Consider the following 25,906-nt stretch of genomic DNA (forward strand, 5'->3'; position numbering starts at 1 on the left):
GTGCTCTACCGGGCGACCAAGTACATGAACGCAGAAGACACACTGTTGGCTTGAGAGGAGAAGCCCAAAAAAAGGGAAAGGCAAGAAGACGCACGCTTGGATAGAGGGCGAAAGAAGGCTAGAACTGAAGAACGACGGGATGATTGACGCCCTAGACCACCTGCGGGGAGATTCACAAACTTCACCCCCTGACCGCTCCTATTGACCAAGTGCTAATGCAGATTAAAGATAAAGGAGCCTTGACTTTTCTCGACAAGCTGAAGGGAGATCCCAACAAGAGGCCAAGGGACAAATATTGCTACTTTCATCAAGATCATGGCAATGACATAGCTGATTGCTACGACTTGAAGCAGCAAATAGAAGCTCTTATTAGACAAGGAAGGCTGCCGAGATTTGTTAGCAAGGAGAGAATAGACCTGCCACAAAATCAAGCTCCTTGATGGGATAACGATCGCCCTAGACAACCCCTAGGAGATATAATGATGATTGTCGGGGGCACCACAGCCGCTGGGTCATCTAAGAAGGCCCGAAAGACATACCTCAAAATGGTTCAGAACATCTAGATGATGGGTTCCGTACCAAAAATGTCACAGATTGACAATCCCTCCATTGAATTCTTAGAAGAAGATGCACGGCGTCTTCACCATCCCCATGATGACGCACTCGTCGTCACCATACAGGCAGGAGATTACAACATGCATCGAGTCCTCATCGACAACGGCAGTTCGGCAGACATCCTCTACTATCCTGCTTTCCAACAAATGGGGATTGAAAGGGAGCGACTAGTTCCGACTAACGCCCCACTCATCGGCTTTGGAGGAACGAGGGTATTTCCCCTTGGCGTAGTCACTTTGGCTGTAGCTGTTGGAGACTACCCACAGCAGATCACTAAAAGCATAGCATTCCTCGTGGTCGATTGTTCGTCAGCATACAATGCCATCATAGGACGTCCCACCCTCAACTCGTGGAAGGCTGTAACCTTAACCTACCATTTGATGATTAAATTCCCTACTAATTATGGAGTAGGAGAATTGAGAGGAGATAAGGTGGCCGTACGCGAATGTTACGTAGCTATGATGAAGATGGATGACCACCACCAGACCATGAGCATAGAAGAGCATCAGACTTGAAGACATATCTCTCAACGACTCCCAACTAGAACGGACAACCAAAATCGGCACCTTTGCAGACCCGACAATGCGTCAAGAACACGCGACCTTCCTAAAAGAAAATCAGGACGTGTTCGCGTGGAGCCATGAAGACATGCTAGGAATTGACCCGTCAGTTATGGTACACAGGTTGAATGTGTCACCATCTTTTCCGACCGTCCGCCAAAAGAAAAGAGTCTTCGCCCAAGAGAAAGATCGGGTGGTAGCAGAAGAAGTCCGCAAGCTACAAAAGGCAGGATTTATCAGGGAAGTTTACTACCCTGATTGGTTGGCAAACATCGTGATGGTCAGAAAGAACAACGGAAAATGGAGGATGTGTGTCGACTTCACGAACCTAAACAAAGCATGCCCCAAAGATAGCTACCCCCTCCCGCGGGTCAACATCCTGGTGGATTCTACGGCCCAACATTAGCTGCTGAGCTTCATGGACGCGTTTTACGGATACAACCAAATCCAAATGGACGAAGCTGACCAGGAGAAGACTTCGTTCGTAACAAGCCAAGGTCTTTTTTGTTACAAAGTCATGCCTTTTAGCATGAAAAACGCTGGCGCAACATATCAAAGGCTCATAAACAAGATGTTTGCACAATAGATTGGAAGAAACGTCCAAGTGTATGTCGATGACATGCTAGTGAAAAGCCGAATGGAAGAACATCATTTGGGGGATTTCAAGGAAACCTTCGATACTCTTCGCTCCTACAACATGAAGCTTAACCTAGGCAAGTGTGCCTTTGGAGTGACGACTGGAAAGTTCTTAGGGTATATGGTGTCCCAAAGAGGTATCGAGGCTAGCTCGGAAAAGATCCGGGCCATAATGGAGATGGCGCCACCTAAAAATATAAAGGAAGTGCAAAGCCTTAATAGCAAGATTGTCGCGCTTAATAGATTCGTATCAAGGGCAACAGATAAGTGTCTGCCATTCTTCCGCACACTGAAGAAATGGACGGCCGAATGTCAACAAGCGTTTGAAGACCTGAAGGCCTACCTCTCCTCACCTCTGTTACTAAGTCCTTCACAACCAGGAGAAGAAATTTTCCTCTATCTAGTCATCTCCCTAGCTGCCGTTAGTGCGGCCTTAGTCAGAGAAGACGACAGGGTGCAAAGGCCTGTATACTACGTCAGCCGGGCACTTCATGGCGCAAAAGAAAGATACCCGCCAATGGAAAAGCTCACCTTCGCTCTAGTCACGGCAGCCCGCAAGCTGAAGCCGTACTTTTAAGCCCATACCGTGGTTGTTCTAACCGACAAGCCCCTACGACGAGTAATAAGTAGCCCAGAAGCCGTAGGACGTATGGCCTAATGGGCGATAGAGCTAAGCGAGTTTGACATAAAATATCGCCCACGCACCGCCATCAAGGGACAAGTGATCGCCGACTTCATTGCGGAGTTCACCAATGCCGAAGGCCAGGGGGCTGAATATTCCCAATGGAATGTGTTCACATACGGATCGTCGAACAAGAGGGCTGGCGGAGCGAGGGTCGTACTTTAGTCTCCAGAAGGTGACAAGATCGAATGCATGGTTCGACTTGAGTTTTCCACGACTAACAACGAAGCGGAGTATGAAGCCCTCATAGCAGGTTTGGATCTAGCTAAAGTCGTAGGAGCCACAAACATGATGATCCATTGCGACTCCCAAGTTGTCACTAATCAGATAAACGGCGACTATGAATGTAAGGGAGAGAGGATGAAGAAATATTTGGAGCAAGCAAAGAGAAGGATGAATGAGCAAACCTTCAGCTATACACCATGCTTGTCCCCCACGTATACATGTATAAGGAAAATTCTTGCGCTACACATTTGACCCTAGTTGAGAAGACTCTTATAAGGAAAATAACTCTAAGAGATACGCAAGATCCACAAATTATTCTCCTAGAAGGAAAGTACTTCCTCGCCAAGGCGCATATTTCGGCCTTACACTACTATATATACCCCAAAGCCCTCATGAATCAAGGAACGCATAATTCACCTCAGCTCTAGCACTTTAAAGTTGTGAATAAGAGATTTTCTCTAACTTGACCGTCGAAGGGTATTTGGCCGGTACCCCACCGGTACCCTTTCTAAGGTCTTCAGCTTTTGTGTTGTGCAGGTTCTTCATCGGAGACACGTGAGGACCGTGTTACTTACTGACGATTTTCGGCATTATCAATATATAACATAAACAACATGACTATGTAAGGAATTAAAGCATATAAGATACAAAGAGAGTAATAATCCATTATGAGGAAGCTAACTCTAAGTGAGATAAACATATCTTAAAAGGGCATAAACATCAAGATCAAGATAAATATAGTGAAGGCGAAAATGCCCTTTTCGTCCCTATGTTTTGCCCTGATTCCCATTTTGGTCCTACATTTTATTTTTACCATATTTAGTCCCTATTTAGAAACACGCCATCCATTTTAGTCATTTTCGTCAGTTCCTTAATGGCAAAATCCTAGGTGGCAAACAGAACTATTAAAATAATAATAATAAATTTTTTTTTTGGCATTAAAAAATGCCACATTAGCATCTAAATTTAAAATTTTAATTTATTAATTTTAACTAAATAAAAAAAATTAAAAACTAAAAAATCACATGAGTTGAGATCTAAATGTGTCTTAAACAAGAACAACAAGAACACAAACCCAGATTTAAGAACAAAGAGAACATTTTCCTTTATTTGACATTTTCTCTTTTTCCTTTTCTTAGAAAACAAGCACAAAACACAAACCCAAAAAATTAAAATAAAACCAACACAACACTCCCACACACTCTCTCTCTTTCGTGTAAATTCTTTGTTTTGTTTTTTTTGTTTTTGTTTTTGTTTTGTTTTTTTGTTTTTTTGTTTTGTTTTTTTGTTTTGTTTTTTTGTTTTTTGTTTTCAGATCCATGACTCTCTTTTTCTATCTCTCGGTGTGAGAGATCACCACGTGGATCAAAGCCTTCAAGCAATGTGCCACTGTGTACTTTCCCAGCGAGAAAACCCTAGCCGATCGAGTCTTCTCCGCTGAGTTTCCTTCTCTCTCCACCAGCCTCTTTAGTAACCTCACCCATGGATTCTCATCCAGCTTCTCAATTTTATCAAGGGCATCGCCATGACCAAACGCTCTGCCAAGAAAGTGTTCAAGTTCCTTGACATCTACGAGACATCGTGCGACACGATTCTAGCCATGGACGGTTTGTTTCAGGATGAGTGCGAGGATGAGCTCAAAACCAAGACCAACACTGCTTGGACTCACCTTGTGAGGCGGCAATATTCATATTCTGTGATCTCGAGAACTCAATCAAGGCTGATACCACGAAAAATCCGGTTCTTGGGGGTGTAGTTCATCCATTTACTCGCTACACGATGAACTACCTAAAGTACGTGTGTGAGTACTTGCTCTCTCCCTCCATCTCTTGTCTCTACTTTTCTTGGACTCACCCTCTTAATCTCCCTTTTTCGATTAGTGATGGTGTAAGGATTTTGGTTGTTTGATGGTTAATATATCTAAGCTATGGTTGAAATTGGTTTTAGGGTTTGGTTGTGATGGATCTGGGTTCGGTAGTGGTGGATCTAGGGAAGAAGAATAAGAAAAGAAATGGAGATTTTGGGTGTGGCCTGTTATGGTTCTTTGATGATTTTGTTAGGTTTGAGAAAATGGCGGCTTTGGGATTTATGAATTTGTATTTGAGCTAAATTTTTTGGTTTTTTTTTTGTGTGTTTGTTTCCTAAGAAAATATAGGTTTATGGGTTTGTTGGAGATTGGTTTGTTTACTGGGTTTATGGGTTTGATTTTCTAGAAAATTCGGTGTTGTATGGTTGATTAGTTATTCAATTATGGACTTTGTGAAAATTATGTGGATTAGTGATTTGCTAGAGAATTCGGTGTTGAATGGTTGTTTGTTGTTGTTGTTGTTATTGCTTTTTTTTTTTTTTTTTAAATTTAAATTCTGGGTTTGTGTTCTTAAATCTGACACTACAAAACACGCGGGTCTTAGGCCGCGTTTTTTTCAGCCGCGTTTGAAAAAACGCGGCCTAAGACCCTAGTATGGCTGCGTGGGTTGAACGCAGCCCAAGCCCAAGTCTATAGCTGCGTTTTTTGGGTCTTCAGCCGTGTTTTTCTGGAATGGGCTAAAGCCGCGTTTTAAAAACGCGGCTCTAGTTCTGTCCTAAAGCCGCGTTTATTAAAAAACGCGGCCACAGTTATGCCTGAAGCTGCGTTTTTTAAACATGGCTTCAAGAATCCCTGAAGCTGCGTTTTAATAAATGGGGCTAAAAACCTTTGTATAAATAGGAAAGAACAAATTTCTTTATAAAAAAAAATCCCTTCACCTCACCTCTGAGCTCTTCGAACCCAAATCCCTCAAAGCCCTTCGAACCCAAATCCCTCAAAACCCAAACCAAACCGATCCCAGTCCTCTCCTTCACCGGCGGCAAAATCAGCGAGACCCAAACTCAAGTCCACCCCGCCCGCATCGTCACTGACGTCTAGACCAAGCGCCGTGGCACCGCCTCCACCCTCACTGCCTTGGGTCTCTCCCTCTCTCTCTCCAACTCTCAATCTCACTCAAGACATTGACAGGGCCGACTAACAGTAAGTTTTTAAAATTGATTGTTTTGATTTTTGTTTTAGGGTTTCCATTTTTGTTTTAGGGTTCCGATTTTTGGTTTAGGGTTTTGATTTTAGGTTTAGGGTTTCTATTTTGAGATTGTAGGGTTTCGATTTTGTGATTGTAGGGTTTCGATTTTAGGTTTAGGGTTTTGATTTTAGGTTTAGGGTTTCGATTTTGGGTTTAGTGTTTTGATTTTGGTTTAGGGTTTTCATTGTGGGGGTTGATTTCAATGGAATCCCCTCACAAACTATACTTAATACTACTTGGAAGTTGTCATGTTCCTTCAAGTTTTGAATTTTTTCTTCTACTTTCCCTAACTTTGGTTAAATACATAACAACGTTGTTATCTATTTACTATTTATTATACAGACACTCACATATGTGTACAGTTGCCATAATATAGTGATTGTGGAGCTAAACTGTAATGGATTCAATATATGCGCACATTAGTTTTTGGGAATAATCGTACAAACACTATTAAGTGCAGTTCATGCTTAAGTGACAAGTTGGATATTTGTGAAAGTGCTAGGTAGTGTCTAGTATAAACCGAAACTTTAGGGGAGATTTTAAAAAAAAAAAAGGCTAATTTCGAGGGAAAAAAAGAAGCAAAAGAAAAAAAAATATTTGTAATTTATTTCTGTCCACTTGTATTCAACTTTATTTATTACATGTTAGACATGTTTAATTTGGGGGCAATGATATACTCAAACTTATTTTTTACATTTTTTTTTATATCCACTTTCATGTTATAAATGTTTATATTTTTCTTACTTTTAAAATTGTTGACATTTAGCATCAATTGTTAATGTTTGTATAAAATAATTGATGTAAAAAGGGTAAGAGGATTTTTTTCCCCCCTTAATTTTCCCCCCTTTTTCTCTTCACACACAATTGCAAGATTAAACTTTTTTTTTTTTTTTTTTACAACCTATGAATAGTAAGGTTGCCTTACAATTCATAGGTTGCAAATTTTTTTTAAGTTTACAAACTTAGATGAAGTGGGTTTTGGGTGGCTTGGATTGTCAAATAGCAACTAGGGGGTGTTTACACTGAAATGCTAGTGCTCCAAACACAAGTTATAAAAAATAAAAAATGTACTATGAATTAAAGGCTATATACATATATTTACTGATTTTGTTGCTTCAACATTTTTAAGGAATCATTTCACCTTTCATCATTCCAACTTGCCCTGTTGGAAAATTCGAGTCCCAATAATTAATGCAAACTCAAGTTGTAAAAAAATTGTATGAACTAAGATTTATATACGTATTTTTACTCATTTTGTTACTTCAATATTTTAGGGAATCAATACACCTTACATCATTCCAACTTGCCAGGTTGAAAAGAGCAAATAAATTAACCTGAGTTCTGCTTGGGGTTGAAATACTACAACCTAGAGTTACTCTTTGTGGTGTAAGTATTATTACAACCCAAGAGTTAGCTTTAGATTAACTATTGTATATAATCTATATTGGGTTCATTATCGTTTATATTTTAAAGATATAACTAATTTTTAAATTAAATTAAAATATAGGTCATCAAATTCAACCATATTAATTTTTAAATTAAAATATACTTTTAGCCCTTAAAATTTGGGATTGTTTTTATTTTCATATTTTATGTTTCAAAATTTTAATTTTGACCTTTTATGTTTGGTTTCATTTTCATATTGGTCATGTTGTCCAATTTTGTTAGTAATTTGGTATGTTAAGTGTCAGATAAATGTTATGAATATGACCATTAAGTGCTAATGTTGTCCATTAAGATACGTTACCCTTATATGTCAATTCTTGTTAGTAATCTACTTGTTAAGTGTGGGATAAGTGTTGTCTATTAAGACATGTCACACATATCATGCTAAGTGTCGCCAAATTACTAACAAAAAGAGATGATATGAAAAATATGAAAAAGAAATCAAACTTGAAGGAAAAAAAAAATGAAGATTTTAAAATGTAAAGGGTTAAATGAAAATAACTCCAAATTTTTAGGGCCCAAAATATACCTTAAGCCTAATTTTTATTTCTGCTTTTTTCTTTTTCTTCTTTCGTTAATTCCTTTTTCTTTTTCTTTTTTTCATTCAGTTTTTTTTTTTTTTTGAAAGGCAGTAACAAAATGAAACCAAATTCCACGCTCATTATATGCACTACTTAAGCACTTACCATCCTTCTAAAATGGGCATTAGCAATCTAAAATGGAAGTCTCAACATCTTCAATTAGAAATATGTTTTATAAACCCCTATAAACTATACTCCATTTTATACTTACTCTCTAAATTATTACTCATGTAACACTTGTCCTCATAAATTATGAGAGTGCACACTTACGCTAAACTATTATTCATGTAACATTTTGCACCACATCTCAAGATTAATAGTTTAAGAAAGTAAATGTGTATTCTTATAGTTAAATAGAGTAAAGTGTGCATTCTCATAATTTATGAAGTAAGTGTAAAATGAGGTATTATACTTTAGGGCCAAAGAGTAATTTTTCCAAAAACAAGAGTTGTTATAGGTAAACTTCTATCAAAATTTTCACTCTCTCGTACATTCATTTCATTTGGACCAATCCCAATTCACAAATGAAAAAAAATAGTTTGTGAAATTGGGAAGATGACTTGACCATGGTATGCATGTCCCTGTTAGACAAGGCTCAATTCCCTGGTAGATGGGTAAAATAATTGCCACAACAACTCTCTTGGAATCAACATTAGTTGTCCATTTCCAACAGACTCCACCGACTTCCTCCATATTTCATATATGACAATAGCACAGAGTACTGTGGTCCTATGATGAATGTATTTGTATGAGGAATGATTTTGGTAGTTGTGAAGAATTAGACCAAGATGAATACTCAAATAGAAATAGATTGTAGCATAAGAGTATATATTGTACCAACTTATTTCTCTTACTTTTTCAATAGATGTTGAAGTGATATAAGTTTAATTTTTAGATCAAAAAGTAACAGTCACAAGCTACATTTCTAAAAGTGGCACTCAAGAAATGTCAATTCATTACTATAGTAAATGGGCTAAAAAAAACAAAGAAGAAGAAGAAAAAAAACTACTATATCACCATAATGAGATTTGCTCCCATCATTTCTTTCCTTAATAATTCCAACCTCTGACAATGTTTGCTGACCCTAATTTGGGGTCATTGAGTTGAAATACCAAGGGCGTGGGATCCCACCATCCTATTCCTGGAGGTTGTTTATGCACTGAAAGGGATTCAAAGAGTTATCTATGATTTTAGAAGGTTGTCTGCTCTAGCTTGTAGTAAGAATGTCAATGATATCATCCACATTTGTTGCTCTAGATCTGCATATGGACAATTCTTCTTTATGTGTTGTATTCGTTCTTTTTTCTTCTTAATTTGTGAGTGTTAGTTCAATTGTTTGGTTTGAAGTGGTTTCCTCGATCATAGTTTTTGTAACCCAGTTTTGGTGTCTTTGTGTTTGCTGATAGAGTGTCTCTGTGGCTAAAATTCTGGTTGGTAATGATGGCTATGCCTTGGTAAAATTGATAAATAAACTGCTACCGTGCATGTATTAACATTTAACACTCACAATCTTTGTATATAGCTTGTAGCTCCTCATCTCATCTCCCCCATCAAAACAAAATAGAAAAATCTTGTGTAAGATGTCAAAAATTGGAAATTTTTTTTATTCTACTTACAATTAGTATATCAAAGAGGGATGATTATAATGTATACTGACTAGCAAGTAGACATTAAGTTCAATTTTTTAACATGAATTTTATGGTCGAAATGACATGCATGAAGCTTTTCAACAACCTATATTCTTTAGAGACCCTACTATATATGTTAGTTAAGATACTCAGATGAATCAGTTGATTGAATATTCCCTCTTTTTAGAAAGAAAGTAGGATATTTATTTATTTATTTATAATAATCAAGACACACCTTGATGATTGCATGAAATTCTATTTATAGTGTATGTAAACTTGAGTGGCATATTGTGGACTGTTATCCTATTTTTTTTTTGTTATGAGATAATCAAGGAATAACCGTGAGAGATTCTAGGAAATATGCTTATTATTAGAGAAATACTCTAATAATTTCTGTAAGAACCCTCGGCCTAGCAATAGATTGAAAATTTTCAAATGTGCAAAACTTAACTACAAGTATTATTAAGATCTTAGATTCCCAATTGAATTCTACCACCACATGATTCTATTGATCAATAACAAAAACAAACATTGTTATCTATTTTAAGAAAACTAAACTCAACTATTTAGTTTATTAGTTTCTGCTACCTTACTGTTGAATTTAAATTAAAGACCTAATTTCTGCTCCTAAAAAACTGTACTTAGATTTTAGTATTTCTAAATTATTGTATGCTCTTTTGCAATGAAAGCAATGCTATACTTGTTAGGTTTTCTACAATGGATGCTCATTGATGGGCTACACATAATCAGGAATACCTATTTGTCCTCTCTAATATCACTTCCAAGTGTTGGAGAGACAACATTTTGGGGAGACTCCATATGAGGTCTTAGTATAATATATACAAAAACAACTTAATCCAAAATACAATTAACAATTGGGTGTGGTCTCAACAATACTATAATAACCACTCAATCTTGTCATTAGTATCTAATGTGAGACTTCATTACGAAGCTAATAACTCCCTTGAATAAAAACCTTTTTCTTAACAATCCAAACCCAATCCCATGCATTACCATCATCCATATAGTACACTTTACTCAACCATAGTTGCAGTGAACGCTCTGTTTCTAGACCAAGAAATAGAGCATAGCTCCTAACATGAAAGACAATTTACCCCTCCCTTTAAAACAGTAGGTAGATGATAAATTTATTGACCTTTTTAACATGTAGGTCAATTTAAAAGCCAACTTACTAAACGAGTTATTTTGATTGACAATTTTTGTGAGTTTACCTGATCAATTCCAATGATTAACAGTAACTTTTTCAAAAATCTGAGTCTCGCTCCCCTGAGGGATTCTCCACAAGTTTATTTTGTTCCTGCACCACTGAAGGCGCAGACAAGATTGCTTCTGGTTCTTCCTCTTCTCCACGAGAATATGTTTCATTTTTTTAAATTTTCTTCTGTATTTTGGTGATTGTTCACTGATTGTTCAGTTTCTTATGCAAATCGGTTAGTTAAGTTTATAAAAGTTTGTCACTGATTGTACTATCCATCCCTAAAATTTGTGCCAATCACTTTTGTTTTTGGTCGATTTGGTTTGTAAACCTTAAAGACACTGCCTTTGATTGAGATTCTGTATTGAATTTGATATTATGGGGTTTATAAGTTGCTGAAACAGATGTGAGAATTTTAATTTTTCTTCTCCAAATGATAGATATAGGTATTTGGTTAATTATATATCTATTGTGGTTTCCAGAAAAATGATGTAGCTTTTAGATTTTGGGTTTTTGTTTTATGTGAGAATCCTGTTTGGGCCGACTGGTTTATTTACGTGCAGCTTATGTACTTTTCTCAATGTTTGTTCTCTGGCTTTGTCTTACTGCCTGCCTTTACTTAATGAAAATTTGGACTCGTTCACTGTAATCCACTATTGTAATTCTTTAAAGACTTGAATGATCTCCAGTAGATCTATAAGACCAGTTAGATGATTTAACTTCTATTGTTACCGAACAGTTTGATCTCATTGAACACAAGTCAACTTGCATAAATTAATATGATATAACATAGTGTGATAACAATTTAATATTTTTATTTCAAGTTATAAATGTATATAATATATATTAGTATAAAGTTAGCTCTAATCCAAAAATGGTACCCGAATACAAAATTAAAAATCTAGAGTATTAACAATACAATTATAATTGACAACTTTGTTAGCATCTCATAGTACACATGGTCGGATCAAATGACATCCATTCTCTCTGTGTCTGTGTCTGTGGCCCAATGGAATTGAGAAAAAGGAAAAGAATAATATCTATACTTATCTTGCACTGCTTCTCCATCAAGTCATTACCCCCTCTTTTACTATAAAAAACATTCTTCTGCTCCTTTTTTTAACTTAATCTTATCTGGGTTTGCTTCACCTTCAATGTTCTTTTGCTTTTGATTTTTTTTTTTTCGTTCCTACTATGTAAGTTCTTTACTTTATTTCTTTATCATTCTTTTTTAGTTTTTCAAACATTTTTTTTTGAATACTAGTTTGATTAAAAAAAAAAATGATGTCTTGCTGTTATAGATCGAACCAGATCCTGCCATCCTCTGAGCCAAGCCAAGTTATGTATGTGTGATTTTGAAGGAAAAAAGGGCAAGAAGGTGAATTTTCTCTTCACCCCAGTTCTTAGCTAGAAGAACTTAGTTAAAAGATTGGAGCTTTTGGTGTTTGTGTCTAATTTTGGAAGTTGTTACTGGGTTCTGTTTGAAGTTTCCTTGTGGTTTTTGTTTGGTTTTATCTGCGTGTTTGCGTTTGAGTCATAGGGTGTCAAATCGTTTCTTTTTAAGTTTGCCAAATTGTTGAATTTTGGGGATAGTTTGATAAAAATCAAAATAAGAGTTTCTCATTTGATGCTTTTTGACTAATGCATTGGGGTTTGTGTAATCTATATATGGGAGTGGGTGTTTGTATCTGAGATTAATACAAGTGGGTCTGTTTTGTTGTTCACTGGTTTAAAATGGGTATTTTGCATCTGGGCTCTCTTCCTTGATGGTGAGACTACTGTCTCTTTTATAATCGAGTTGGGTTCTGCTTTGAGAGAGCTTGTGAAGTCTAGAAACAGCTGGATTTGGGTAAAAACTTGTGTTTAATATCATTCAATTTTCTTCAAGTTATGATCAAACAAATATTCGGTAGGCTTCCCCAAGTTGTTAATCCAAAACTTAATGGTAATCTGGTAAATGGCCCTTTTGAAGTCTAGAAACAGCAGGATTTTGAACTCTTTTTTTTTCCCTTCTTAGCTCAATATTATCTGGGTCAAGTTCCTGTTGCCTTACTTTTCTTTTATATTAAATGGGTCAAGCCTTAATGGTGTTCCTTTAGCGCCACTTTGCTGGAATCTTAGGTTCTATAATACATGAACATGGGTTTCATATGAGATTTATAATTTAACTTTGTTGATTGTTAAATATGAGTAACAGTTTTGTTTTTGTTTCCTATAAAAAAAATATGCATAGTTTTTGTGGATTTCGTTTGATCAGATAACTTTTGAGAGTGGTTGGGATCAAAAGTGCTTGATTTAGGCAAAGTGTTAATTTATTGGAGGATGCAAGATTTTCATTTTCACATATTATTTCTTGTTAAGACAGACTTGAAATATTGTTGGTTTCCTGTTACTCATTGTCTTGTATTTGAATGGCAACGATGTGAACTAATTGAGAATTTAGTCCTAACTTCAGAGAACGGAGTACATATCAGATGTAGACTCTCATGGTGCCTGCAGCAGGACAGCAAGCTTGAAATGGCTAGCCTTGGAGGTGGGAGCAGTAAGGAGAGAGGCGGGAGGACCAAAGGTACAACATCCAGATCAAGTAATTCCAGTATAAATTATAGACTACTCAAGCTTAAAATGAAGTTTGGAAGGTTGCTGTGATGAATGACAATACAAAAAGTTTTCATTTCAATTTTCACCTGGAAATAATATAAGTCTAATACCTAATTATATAGGCTACTTTTCTGAGTATGCATGTTAATAAATATAACCCATCAAAAAAAAAAGTGTTAATAAATATAGGAGCTGTTGGTAGTTTACTTTTTGGTTCTTCATTTTGATCTTATAATTTAGTGTAGTTTTTAGCTTTATCAACTTTATTTTGTTTTAGTTCCTCTCTTTTGGTATTGCTATAGCCTATACTATGTCATTTTGTGTTGGGTGCGAAACTCTCAGTACTCTCTTGCCAACTGTTTGTGTTGTGTTTTAAACCTTTGGATAAGAATGATTCTAATTTTGAGACTAATGCATTGGTTTACATTCAAGCCAAATAAGTACATATCTTGCTACTTATTTCTTGCTACCTAGAATATCATGGGGTCAAATCAAAATGTGAGGCTCCACGTGTCAATGAAATATCATGATATACTGTTTCAATCAAATCCTGCCATTCATCTTTTCTTACTTGGAAAGCAAAGGAAATAATTAAAAAAGATAAAAGATAAAAGATAAAGTACCATTGCAACTGCCAAGTACCAACATGTGCGAGTGGCCACATAATCATTTCCCCTGTAACAAATAAAGTGCACGCCCCAAAATTAAATTATAGACTCGCCTCCCACTAGGACATAATGATGCTATGTAAATTAAATTGTTTTGAGGTCCTATCAGATTCCATGATTCTCAAAACGATTGATTCCTAAATGGTGCAGCTTGTGTCCGGTGGAAGTTGTCACTAGATACATTATATTGCAGACACATGTTTATTTTTAAACACGTGTCTATACCTTAAAATGTTTAGTGACAACTGCCACTAGACACAAGTCATTATCCTTCCTAAATTTAACATCTTTGCTTTTATAAAATAAAATAAACGTCAAAAGTTGATAATCCCTTTCAATTGTTGTCTCCAATTAAGACAATTATAATTCAAACTCTTATTAATTATAACTACGGAGTTATCAACATTAAATATTATTCTACTTTTAGAATAGTTTCGAATCAAGTCCTATAATTTAAAATTTTTAAATAATATATTAAAGTTTATGAACATGATAAATTAAATTTTATAGTTTTATTAATTTAAAATCAAATGAAATCTTATTAATTAAAACCTTGAAAGTTTTGTTATTTTCAATTGATATGGTTTTTTTTCCTATCAAAAAAAGAATTGATATGGTTTTAGTGGTCAAAAACTTTATTTAAACTAACAAAATATGGTATTTACGATTGTTTTAAGTTACATGATTCTATGTAAAACTTTTGAAACGATTAAATCTAAAACCACCTCTAAAATATAATTTCTCAAATATAAAATATTTAATTATGAATTTTAACCTACATCATGAGACGTTTATTTATAAAAAATTCACATATATTCCATAATTTTAAAATCTTTGTTTTATTTTTATGTATGTGTGTATATATATTACAACCTGACTTTGTGCAATCTGTTTTATTTTTTTTCAATCAATAATTAGACTTGATTCCTCATTTTTTTTTAATGAATTAATGATAGCTCTTTTAATGTCATTTTAATTAACAGCTAGTGACTTGATGATATATTTAAAAGCTAACCAATAATGAAGATTAAGATGGCAGTCCAAAATTGAGTGCATTTATTTATCAAGCTCATACACTATTACACATAAAAGGCAAAAAGCATTAATGAGTGGATGCATCATGCATGTCAAGCATATAATTAGACACACACAAATGGTGTTTAACCAAAAGACATGCATATAACTAGACACATAATTTGGAAATCTTTGTTTTATTTATATGTATGTGTGTATAAATATTACAACCTTACTTTGTGTAATCTGTTTTATTCTTTTTCAACCAATAATTAGACTTAATTCCTCTTTTTTAATAATAGCTCTTTTAATGTCATTTTAATTAACAGTAGTGACTTGATGATTTATTTAAAAGCTAACCAATAATTAAGATTAAGATGGCAGTCCAAAATTTAGTGCATTTATTTATCAAGCTCATACACGATTACACCTAAAAGGCAAAAAACATGAATGCGTTGCATCATGCATGTCAAGCATATAATTATTAATTAGGTACATACAAATGGTGTTTAACCAAAAGACATGCATATAACTAGACACATCTCAATGGTGTTTAACCAAAAGACTTGCATATAATTAGACACATCCAAATGGTGTTTAATCAAAAAAATATTATATTATATTTAGGGGTCATATTCTACGGTACCCCTCTTCTTCTTTTTTTGTGGGTAGTTGGTATGTCATCTCTTCCAGATTAATGAAGCTGACGCTATAACTCATCCTGCTTTGTTCCATTACAATGTATCCCTCATGCATGCATTAACAACTCTCATTGGGCCATGCTTAACAGTAAATATAAACAAAAAAACTAGTTGACCTTATTCAGTAGTATTATGAGTACTACAACTTTTACTGCATTAATCTAAATGGGTCATCAACCACAAAGAAATAATTTAAATATTCATTGTTGAGTTTAAGTCTTTAAGACAAAGATTCAGTTTTAAGCTACTTTAGGATGAATTTAAAATAAAGATTCTAAGGGGATTGAAAAAAAGAAAAAGAAAAAAAAAGTAATGCATACAACAAGTAAATTGGACTTACCAACAAAAATGAGGTGGTACATTGGAAGTGTCAAAGTGCTGACTGCTGAGTTCTTATATATTGTTGTGATTGTTTTATAGTTCAATGATAGAAGGGGATCATCTTCTGTGTAGGACCATGCTAGCTTGATAAGAAGAAGCTGACCATATGACTTTTTAATGTCAAGCTTGGTGATTGACCAGCAATCTTTTAATTTCCAATTGATAGTTGAAATTTATTGTTGCTTTCAGCATTGTCTGCATCGTGGGTGGCCATTTTTTCTGTAGTTCATTACAATTTTTTTTTTTTTTGCTCGTCAAAAGCATCATAACTTAACTAGCACATGCATCCTAGCGTTTTTAATGAAGAAATGAATCTAACGTTTAAATCTCAACTATCTCAAAGATATTTAATCTAACGTTTATAACACCACAAACATATTTAATTAAGTTCACATTGCCATGCAGAACTGGATACTGCAATATCTATTAAGCTGAAAAGAATATTGCATAGATTTCTAAGCTACTTCCAACAAAAAATAGCTAAATAAAATAGCCTTATAAGATAGATCCTGGTTTGCGTTATTTATACATGTTGACGAAATTTAAGAATATGTTGAGGGTACGTCATAATTTGCTACATCACTCAAGCACAATATCTACAAATAGTTTTGGGTTATAGAGTCATTGCCTTTGAAATATATGTTATAGAGTATTTTCTCTCTCTCTCTCTCTCTCTCTCTCTCTCTCTCTCTTTCTTTCTCTAACTTCCATTGAGATAAAACCCATTATATTTTTTTCCTGTTCTAATGACAAAAAATCAAAGACTATAGCTCATATACATGTTTTCTTTTTGCAAATCTCTAAAAGACTACAGCAGAGTGACATCAAATTCTATCACAACTGCAACAGCACGTGTACACATCACAACCTTCAATGGCCTACTGAATGTAAACTCACTCTTCACAATAGCAGTCTTTGTGGGTCTTTCTCTTTTAGCTTCTTCTTGTTTTCGTCATTGTTGGCACAGGAGCTTAAGCTGGCCATCACCTTCTTCAATAGTAACGACGTGGATGATAACTACTAGTATTATGGATTGGTCTACCTCGTTATATTTTGATTTTAAGTAACATCAAGCTTCCTCCAAGTAATTCATGTTAATATGAAATTAATAGTGCTTTTGAGTGTATGACAACTAAGAAGCTATGAATTTTTACTATTTATCAGGAAAAATTGGGTAAAAAGTTGCAAACCTTAGCAGTGCTTCAAAAAAAAAAAAAAATCTTCGAAGCTATGTCAATTTTACTATAAATAGTATCCAAATTAATTTGCAAATCAATGATATTAGTGTCACATCAACAATAATTTGACAAAACAGTTTATGTAGTATCACTCAGCTAGATTGTTAGTTGCTAATGCTTGTTGTTGTGTTTGTTGAATTTCACGGAGAGCTTTGAGAAATTGATGTTTCCTTTGTAGGAACATGAGTCAAATGAGAACAAGGGTGTGTTGAGCATTCCGGTTGACATTTTGATGTTGACAAGGAGGACATTTTCTACATGGACGTGCCTGGTCTGTCCAAGTATGATATTTAGGTGTGTCTATCTTTCCCACCTTCCTACATTGCTCTAGGGTTTTATTTTACAATATTGTGTTTATTGAATGGTGTGGTTGGACTTAGAAGTTTGTGGAATTTGATGAAGAGGAGGTACAAGGTTGAAAGAGCTTGTCCTGATAGTTGCACATCCATTTTCATTTGATGAAGAAGATAATGGTTTGTTTCTAGTTAGGTGCAAAAATTTGAGACAGCAGCTGCTGATAATGTAAATCTGTTTTATTTTCATATGGATATGGTCCATTGAATGTGGAAGATTTTGATTTCATAAATTGGGTAAAAAGTTGTACAACTTTTTCATTAGCAAAAATTATAATTGCTTTAGAATTATAAACATGAATTGGGTAAAAAGTTGTCTAACTTTACCAAGCATTCTCATTAGAGTGTTTGTATTTATAGATACTACATTGTTGCAAGGAGGTAGTTTGTGGGATGGCCATTGGATTTTTTGGGTTGGGTCTTTTTTTGCTTGCATTGGTTATTATTGCTTGCATTACGAGATCCCTTCGGGCTTAAAAACTTTGTTCTAGTGTATATGAAGAACGCAGTATTATTAGAAGATTCTATAGTAATTTTGGTTTGTAGTTTTGTAATTTTGTTGATAATGGCACAATTTGCCACAATTTGCTATATCTTGGATAATGGTCTTTATGGTTAGCAAATGTTCATTGCCACATTTTAGAGTGTCTGTATTTATAGATGCAGCCGCTAATCTTGTCTAATTGCTGCCATTATATTTTTGTAGTGCCATTGAAACATAAACTGTGTTCTACCTAGAAAGCAACAAGGGTATCCACTTGTAGACAAGAGCTTGGAGATGGGAAGGAACCCCTAGAAGCATCTGTGTAATATTTGTAGTTGAGGATGGTTGAAAAATCATATGTTGATGCTTGTTGCACCTTTTTTGCTGTATTCAACTGCATATTCCTTGAAAGTTGAGCATTTTCCATAGTCTTTAAAGCTTGATTGAGATTGTGACAGGTTTGAGATTGTTATTTTGTTGCATGCGTTGGAATTTTGCAGGAATAAGAAGTTGAAATTGTGTGTGTGACAAGTTTTATATAGCAGCGTTTGTAAAATTTATAGCAGCGTTTGTAAATGCATGAGGCGTACAAATTAAAAAAAAAAAAATTCTATAGCCGCGTTTTAAAAACGCGGCCATAGACAAATTCGAAAAATCATATAGCGGTTATAGCTGCGTTTTCAAAATGCGGCCCTAGTAATGGGCTGGAGCCACGTTTTTATAAACGTGGCCATAGGACGTACTGTAGCCACGTTTTTAAAAACGCGGCTTTAGCTCACAACTATGGCCGCGTTTTTAAGAAGTCTAGGCCGCATTTTAAACGCGGCTAACCTTGGTTCTAGGCAATTACCAATTGCCCTATAGCCATGTTTGAAATGTGGCTATAGAACGTGGTTATGGCCGCAGTTCTGAAACCGTGGCCATAGTGTGTCCTATAGCCACGTTTACAAAAACATGGCCATTGGTCCTGTCTATAGCCACGGCTACAAAAACGTGGCCATAGGCCCATGAAGCCTATAGTTACACATTTTAGGCCATGGTTTAAAACGTGGCCTAAAAAAACGCAGTTATAGACCAAATCGTCCTATAGCCACGTTTTTTGGAGCTATAGCCACGTTTTAAAAACGCGGCTATAGAACCTTTTTTTTTGTAGTGTGAGTTTGTGTTTTTATTGTTCTTGTTCAAGACACACTTAGATCTCAATTCAAGTGTTCATGACACATTTGATTTTTGATTTTGATTTATGGGTTTGTGATTAATTCTATTTAAATTTTTTTTATTTAGTTAAAATTAATAAATTAAATTTTTTTTTAATTTAGATGCTGACATGGCATTTTTGAATGCTAAAATAAAATTTATTATTATTATTATTATTATTATTATTATTATTATTATTATTATTATTATAGTTTTATCTACCACCTAAGATTTTGCTGATAGGGCACTAGCGGAAAGTACTAAAATAGATGTCGTTTTTCTAAATAGGGACTAAAAGTGGTAAAAATAAAATATATGGACCAAAATGAAAATCAAGGCAAAATATAGGGACGAAAAGGGCATTTCCGCCTATAGTGAATTTATATATGATAGCACTTTGACAAACACTGAGGACTAAGTTCAAGGCCTTTGAAACAATTAGGTATCACGAGTTTGATTTAAATCATATAATAAACACCTACTAACTTGCAATTCTAATACTTTCTAAGGCATAAATAGATTGCCAATATAAATAACAACCTTATACATTACTCTCCAACAATAGACTAATAATAACATACAATTACACTCCAAAAGTATAGACTATAAACCCCATCACAAGTAAATCCACTTGCTAATTCCCAACAACTTTATAAATGTTCTCATTTGGTTCACCGACAACTACGTGTTTTGACATTCGCCTGCCTGTAAAAGAACATAAAAATATCAAATTAGGTAGAGCATATGGTATGACAACAAAATCATGGGAAGCATATACTCTACCAATACTCTCAAGTGAAAAGTGAAAAAGCCCAAAAAAACTCATTTACAAATCTTAGCACCAAAATGCTATTATATATCAAATACACATCCAGTACCCTCTTGTCTTATCTACAAGTCAAAATGTTAAAGCACACAGCTATATTAGTAAGTCCTAATGAGTTCTCCAGCCACTAAATTGAGTTTTATATGAATTCATTGTACCATACAAAACATTTTGCAAATATAAAAAATATATATTCTCATTAATAATAAAGAATTTATGATGCAATAACATGATTTAAAAATAAATAAATCTAATGAATCAATTTTTTGAACCTATAATTACAACACATATTCCCAAATATTTTACAACATGGATACCTAAATTTAGTGAATTTGATAATTTATAAGTGTGTACATGTGTTTTTAAGGGAGGAACAAAGAAAGGGGAAAAATAGACTTAGCTAAATGGTTAATGTGCAAGAAGAGCCCCACACATAAGAAAAGGAAAAGGAAAATAGCAGAAATCAGAGAACAATGTCTAAGATTATGAGCATAAATAAACTCTAGGAGAGACAAGAACTTAATCTTCGATGGAAAAAAGGCCAAGAAACTCAAATATCCAAGCTTGAGTTTATGTCTCCAATGCTCTGTTATAATATTAACTGTTTGCTTACAAATTATTGACATATAATTCCAAGTTTGAAATGACCATTTTAATATTGAATATTTAGTCTAATAAAAATAACAATGAAGAGAATACAAGTATTGTGATCTTAAGTCATATAATGCTTGAGGTGGCTATATATGAACCTTACTTGAACTCCAAATTTCAACGAAAAAAAAAATTGAAACTAAGATTATGAACCCAATGATTAGTCCTCATGCATTGCAAATTCTTTCTTGAATTTCATTGCTCTTTAAAATTTTCAGTTGTAATTTTTTTTTTTTTGAGAAACCAGTTATAATTTATTAGGAGGAAGTATTATAATATATCATGTGTATTTTCATTACAACCACACATAATATCCCCATTCTTTTGGTTGCACAAAAACCAATGACTCAAACACCACTCTATATTACCCAAAATTATTAGATTCTCACTTATTCCGGATCAAACTGACTCAGTACCTTACCCTTATCTTGATCCATTACTCAAAAAAAAAAAAAAAAAAAAAAAAAATTTCTTCACCCACTACATCAAATTTGCCAAAGTTTCTTACAAGTATTCAGTACTTTTTGCAAAATCAAACATTTCTTCTCCAATAAATTAATAACTTTGACATATATACATTAGTTCACACAGATGTACACCCATCAGAGCTCTTTTCCCTCAAGGTACTTTCGTTTTTAGATATACAGTCAAACATGCACACATTTAGAAAATCAAAATCTTATAAACAATAACCAATTAAATCCTAAAATAAAGAGATTCATCAAGTCCCAAATATCTATTCATTAAATGTAAGCCCTTGTTTTAACTCAAACCCATTAATTGGAAGAAGCAGTTTCATGACAAGGTAACATATAGGGATGCTATGACTTATGACCCAATATCAAAACCCAAACCTATTCAAAGAAATGAAAGCCTTAAAAAACAGTGAATATCTACCATATGAACCCCACAACCCCCCCCCCCCCCCCAACGAAACTAAGATTACAGAACTAGCATAAACAAACTCATGTAATGAATAATTGAGGAAGTGAGAAACTGAACTGTGGCAACAATTAGCGGCAAGACTGCTGTGGAGAGAGAATGAGGAAGTTTTAGGGGAGGGCGAAATCAGAGTGATCTTCTCTCTACTAACCACTACAACAAACTTGAGTTTTTTAAACATGTTTTTATCCACAGTCACTAAACAATGTTGATAAAAGCTTTAATTTTCTACAGTTATATTCAACTGTTGAATAAAGGAAGGAAATTCACATACTTATTTCCACATTTAGCATTACTGTTGAAATAAGTGTTAAAAAAAAAACATAAATAGGGAAAAATATTATTATCAGTTGGATGAATGCGGAAAAAAAATGAAATGTTTTATCCACGGGTTGAATGAACGTGGAAAAAATAAATGAAATGTTTTATCACCGGTTTGATGAATGTGGGAAAAATAAATGAAATGTTTTATCAACAGTTCGATGAACGTAGAAAATAGAAATGAAATATTGGTGAAAATGTTTAAAATAGAGAACACGGAGCTTATATCAAAGTTTGATACGATAGCTCTCTCTTTCTTACGCCCTCTCTCTTGTAATCAAGAGCAAATTACCGAAGAGCGAAAAGCGAAGAGCTATATATATCTATCAGTTTAGGCCTTAGTTATTGTTCTGGAGCTCATTCGTTCAGTATTGTTGTTGAATTCTTAGGGTTTTGCAGAATCTCACTCTCTCCGAGTCTTCAACATGAGCAAATCGGGCCAGCCTCCAGATCTGAAGAAGTAATTTCTCATTCTCTCTCTCTCATCTGCAATTTGTTCTAGGGTTTCAATTTCAATTTCATTGTTTTTACAAACTAGATTCTAACTTGTTTTTGAATTTTTGTTGTTTTTGCAAACAAATATATGGACAAGAAACTCCAGAATACGTTCTTGTTACCCTCCATGAATGCTTTGCCTTGTATTTCTTTTTATTATTAATTTCTTTTATATTTTGCAGTTTTTCTCTCTTTGATTTGTGAGAAAATTTAGGCAAATGAAGGAAAAAAAGTTCTTAATTATTCATAGATATTGAATTAACCGAAAATTAAAAAAAAAAAAAAATCTTGCAGCTAAAGCTAATGTAGCTGTATAGTTGTAGACTTGGAGCTAAAAATGCTTATTAGAGCTTACAATTTAGTATTCAAGCTTTTAGGTTCCTATTTTGTTCCTCACTGTTTTAATTTTTTTTTTAACTGTAGCCATTGCATTCATAATAGGTTACTCTGATTTTATAGTTTCTTTGTGAAATATTGTAGTGAGACCATGAATTTTTTTATAAAAAAAAAAAATTAATAAAATCGGGAATTGAACGAATTTTTTTGGGATTACATTCCCTAGTGTGTTTATGGGACCATGTCCTAGAGGTTTTGGTTTCACCAATGTTGGCTGGTTTTTGGTTTCAGACTAATCTTCAGTTGGAATATGGCCTTAGACATTGTATGAGCTTAATTTGCTAGAGGGCAGTGAAGGGAAAAAGGAGCCATTAGACTAAGCTGTTTGAATTGATTTGGTTGAAGAAATTTCCCTTCAAGGAGTAAGTACTAGAAAAAATTAGAGGCTAATGAACTACCTTCCTTGATAATAAAGTGAGTTTCTTGAAAAATAAAACTCTAAGAAGAGAAGAAAGGGGAGAAGAGGGTTCAAATAATTCCCCTTAACTAATCTGCAGAAAAGAGGGTTCAAATCCTCCCTTTGTAAACTAGTTTGGGCTGCATCAATGTATCATGTTTGGATTCAGAGAAATGCTACAATGTTTAATGGAAGAATCTTGTTAGAGGAGGCTCTAATGCAACATATCAAAAATTATGTGAGGTTGTGTGCAGGTAGTTGCAAAGCAGTGACCATTTCACATTGTTATAGGGTCTTATGTAGTAAGTGGAACATTTCTTTATCTGTTTTGAGTGCTAGAACAGGTTAAGGTTTGGTGTCTGACTTCTGACCCTGTGCTATTGGAGTCTCAGGTATATTTCTAGTTTGATTTATTGATCAATAATATCACTTATTCATTAGAAAAACTAAGGGTGGAAACATCATCAAGGTGAAAAATGAACTTTTTAAGTATGATTTTCATTCATTTTTGCAGGAAACTTGTGGAACCTATGGTATTTCCAGCATCTACACATTTAACAACAAGAATTAAAGCTCTCTACAACTAGGTTTGATCATCAAAACATTATTTTCTCCATTTCATGTTCTTTTTTGTCTATAACTTACTTTGCTGTACCATATTGTAAACTTAAATTTTTGGGTATGGGTTTTCTTTATCTTTGAGTTAATGTAAACTTAAATTCTGTCATTTTCTTTTGGTTTTCTTTTCCTTTTTTTTTTTTATTTGTTTCCATGCTCCATTATTTTCCTGCAGAGGTTCCTTTGGGAAGCTTGGCAAGTTTTAAACCTTATCATCTTGATCATAGCTGCTGTATTGTCATTGGCACTTGGAATTAAAACAGAGGTGTGTTTGGTGTTTTTTATATAGATCATTTTCATTGTAAGGAGTGTCAATTCATGGCATTTTCTTTTTCTTGGTCTTACATACGGGTATGTCACAGTGTCTTGATGTACTGAATTCTGGTTTTCTTTATTCATTTTGCTTTTACTTATCTACTTGCTTTGTCTAGGTGAGAGAGTATGATTCGAGACGGAGTTACTCTAGAAGTCGCAGCCGTAGCTATAGTGGCAGGAGTGGGAGGTTAGCTTTTAACTTTTGGTTTGTTAAGTAAAATAGGTTTTTTAGTAAAATAGTTTTTGTGAAGTAAGATTTGAAATGAGATTTTATATGTTGTTTGCAGCATATGTCCAAAGAGAAAATATTCATGTCCATCTCCATCAGTCTCTGGTTCAAGGTCTGTTCTGTTTCTCTGTCTTCCTCATCAGGGCTTTCTTGGGGTTGCACTCCAATTTCAATTTATCTAATCAAATGATTCTTGATTTACATGCCTAAGGCTTATGCACAGGAATTCAATTTAAGTCCTTATTGCTTCTAAAAATTAATTATTTATGTGATGTTTTCTAGTTTTTGTGTGGGGTTGCTTCTTAATCTCGACTCATATAGGTTTTAGTGAAACTATTTGGGGTTGGCTAGATATATTTCTTAGGTAGGCTCATCCTTTTTCCTTCAAATTTTGGTGGCAATTCCTCTGTAAACCTCATAACTCTCTCTGGGATTTGAGTTGGATGATTTTGCAGACATCCATAGTTATTTACCAATAAATGTTCATCTACTGATCTAAAAGAAAAGGCTTATGCGGTAATGGATAACAATAAGCATTGGTGAATTGCTCAATCTTTGGGTAGTTTGTGTTCTTCATAGAGTGGTTCTACGATTTTGGTTAAGCATGTGCACAATTATTTGTTTTTGTTTATTGTGTTTCTTTAAGTTTTAGCTAGTTCGCTCTGTTTTGATATGGTCAGTTTGAATTTGAATTTTGGAAATGTTAATAGAATAAATTACCTCTTTTAAAATGTTGATAGTTCAGTCCAATCATTCATTTTCACATGCCAAGTTTGCATCTATACATTTGTAAATTACTAGTATGTGACTTTTTTTGTGCTGGTTTTATTTTATTTTATTTTTTTAGGTAGGTGCATTTTCTTCCTAAATGAACTACCCTTATTTGTCTTTTTGTTCAGGTTTGGCACTTATAACAATGACTGATGGACAACACTTTTTGCAAGCATCAAAAGAACTTAGTGACTAATGGGATCTCATGCGTATTGAAGAGGACTTAGCTATAGATCCAGATGCCTGGATGGTAGATGCGAGTCACTGTGTTTTTAAAATTTCCAATGAATTGGTCTTGAAGGTTTAAGGTTATAAGAATCTTCTATTTTGAAAGGTAGATGAACAATGTAAATTTTAGAGTGTAAAGGGTAGCAGGCAGAGTAGTTGAGTTGTATTGATTTTTACAGTTTGTTTTAGGTTATTAAATTTTGATTAATGTGAAAGAGTGCATTCAAATTTTTTTTTTTAAAAAAAGAAAATACTTATTTCAACGGTTGAGTGCTTGTGGATAAAGTTATAATCATACTTTAATCTACATTTATGTGTATATATTTCAATGGTTATTAACCGTTGATAAATGTGTAATACTTTGTTCAACGTTTGCATAGGCTGTAGAAAAATGTTCTCGACACAGTTTTTAACAACGGTTCTCTACGGTCATTCCAA

At 34.2% G+C, this 25,906-nt stretch overlaps 1 protein-coding gene and 2 long non-coding RNA genes across 4 annotated transcripts; all 3 read left to right on the plus strand.

Annotated features, from left to right (window-relative positions):
- Nucleotides 1-215: 215 nt before the first annotated feature.
- On the plus strand, nucleotides 216-1,130 carry LOC142615965 (uncharacterized). Its single transcript, XM_075788861.1, has 2 exons — nucleotides 216-395; nucleotides 594-1,130. Exons 1-2 carry the CDS (start codon nucleotides 216-218, stop codon nucleotides 1,128-1,130), a joined length of 717 nt encoding a protein of 238 aa, XP_075644976.1.
- Nucleotides 1,131-11,952: 10,822 nt separating this feature from the next.
- On the plus strand, nucleotides 11,953-17,473 carry LOC142615191 (uncharacterized). The gene is made up of 3 exons (XR_012840689.1): nucleotides 11,953-12,020; nucleotides 13,086-13,211; nucleotides 17,424-17,473. It is a non-coding gene; the product is annotated as an uncharacterized LOC142615191 (long non-coding RNA).
- Nucleotides 17,474-22,121: 4,648 nt separating this feature from the next.
- LOC142615485 (uncharacterized) lies at nucleotides 22,122-25,702 on the plus strand. 2 transcript variants are annotated; one of them, XR_012840765.1, is made up of 7 exons: nucleotides 22,122-22,479; nucleotides 23,142-23,699; nucleotides 23,822-23,894; nucleotides 24,101-24,190; nucleotides 24,357-24,427; nucleotides 24,528-24,581; nucleotides 25,369-25,702. It is a non-coding gene; the product is annotated as an uncharacterized LOC142615485 (long non-coding RNA). The 2 variants fall into 2 exon arrangements; XR_012840766.1 differs by having other exon boundaries at nucleotides 22,128-22,479; nucleotides 23,562-23,699.
- The last annotated feature ends 204 nt before the right edge of the window (nucleotides 25,703-25,906 follow it).

This window comes from Castanea sativa, chromosome 11, assembly GCF_040712315.1.
Source record: "Castanea sativa cultivar Marrone di Chiusa Pesio chromosome 11, ASM4071231v1".
Lineage (NCBI taxonomy): Eukaryota > Viridiplantae > Streptophyta > Magnoliopsida > Fagales > Fagaceae > Castanea > Castanea sativa.

Bases quoted from the DNA above. Each gene is read 5' to 3' on its own strand.
- LOC142615965 (XM_075788861.1), top strand. From the start codon at position 216: ATGCAGATTAAAGATAAAGGAGCCTTGACTTTTCTCGACAAGCTGAAG. The intron at 396-593 runs GTTAGCAAGGAG...AAAATGTCACAG, and splicing joins AAGGAAGGCTGCCGAGATTT to ATTGACAATCCCTCCATTGA.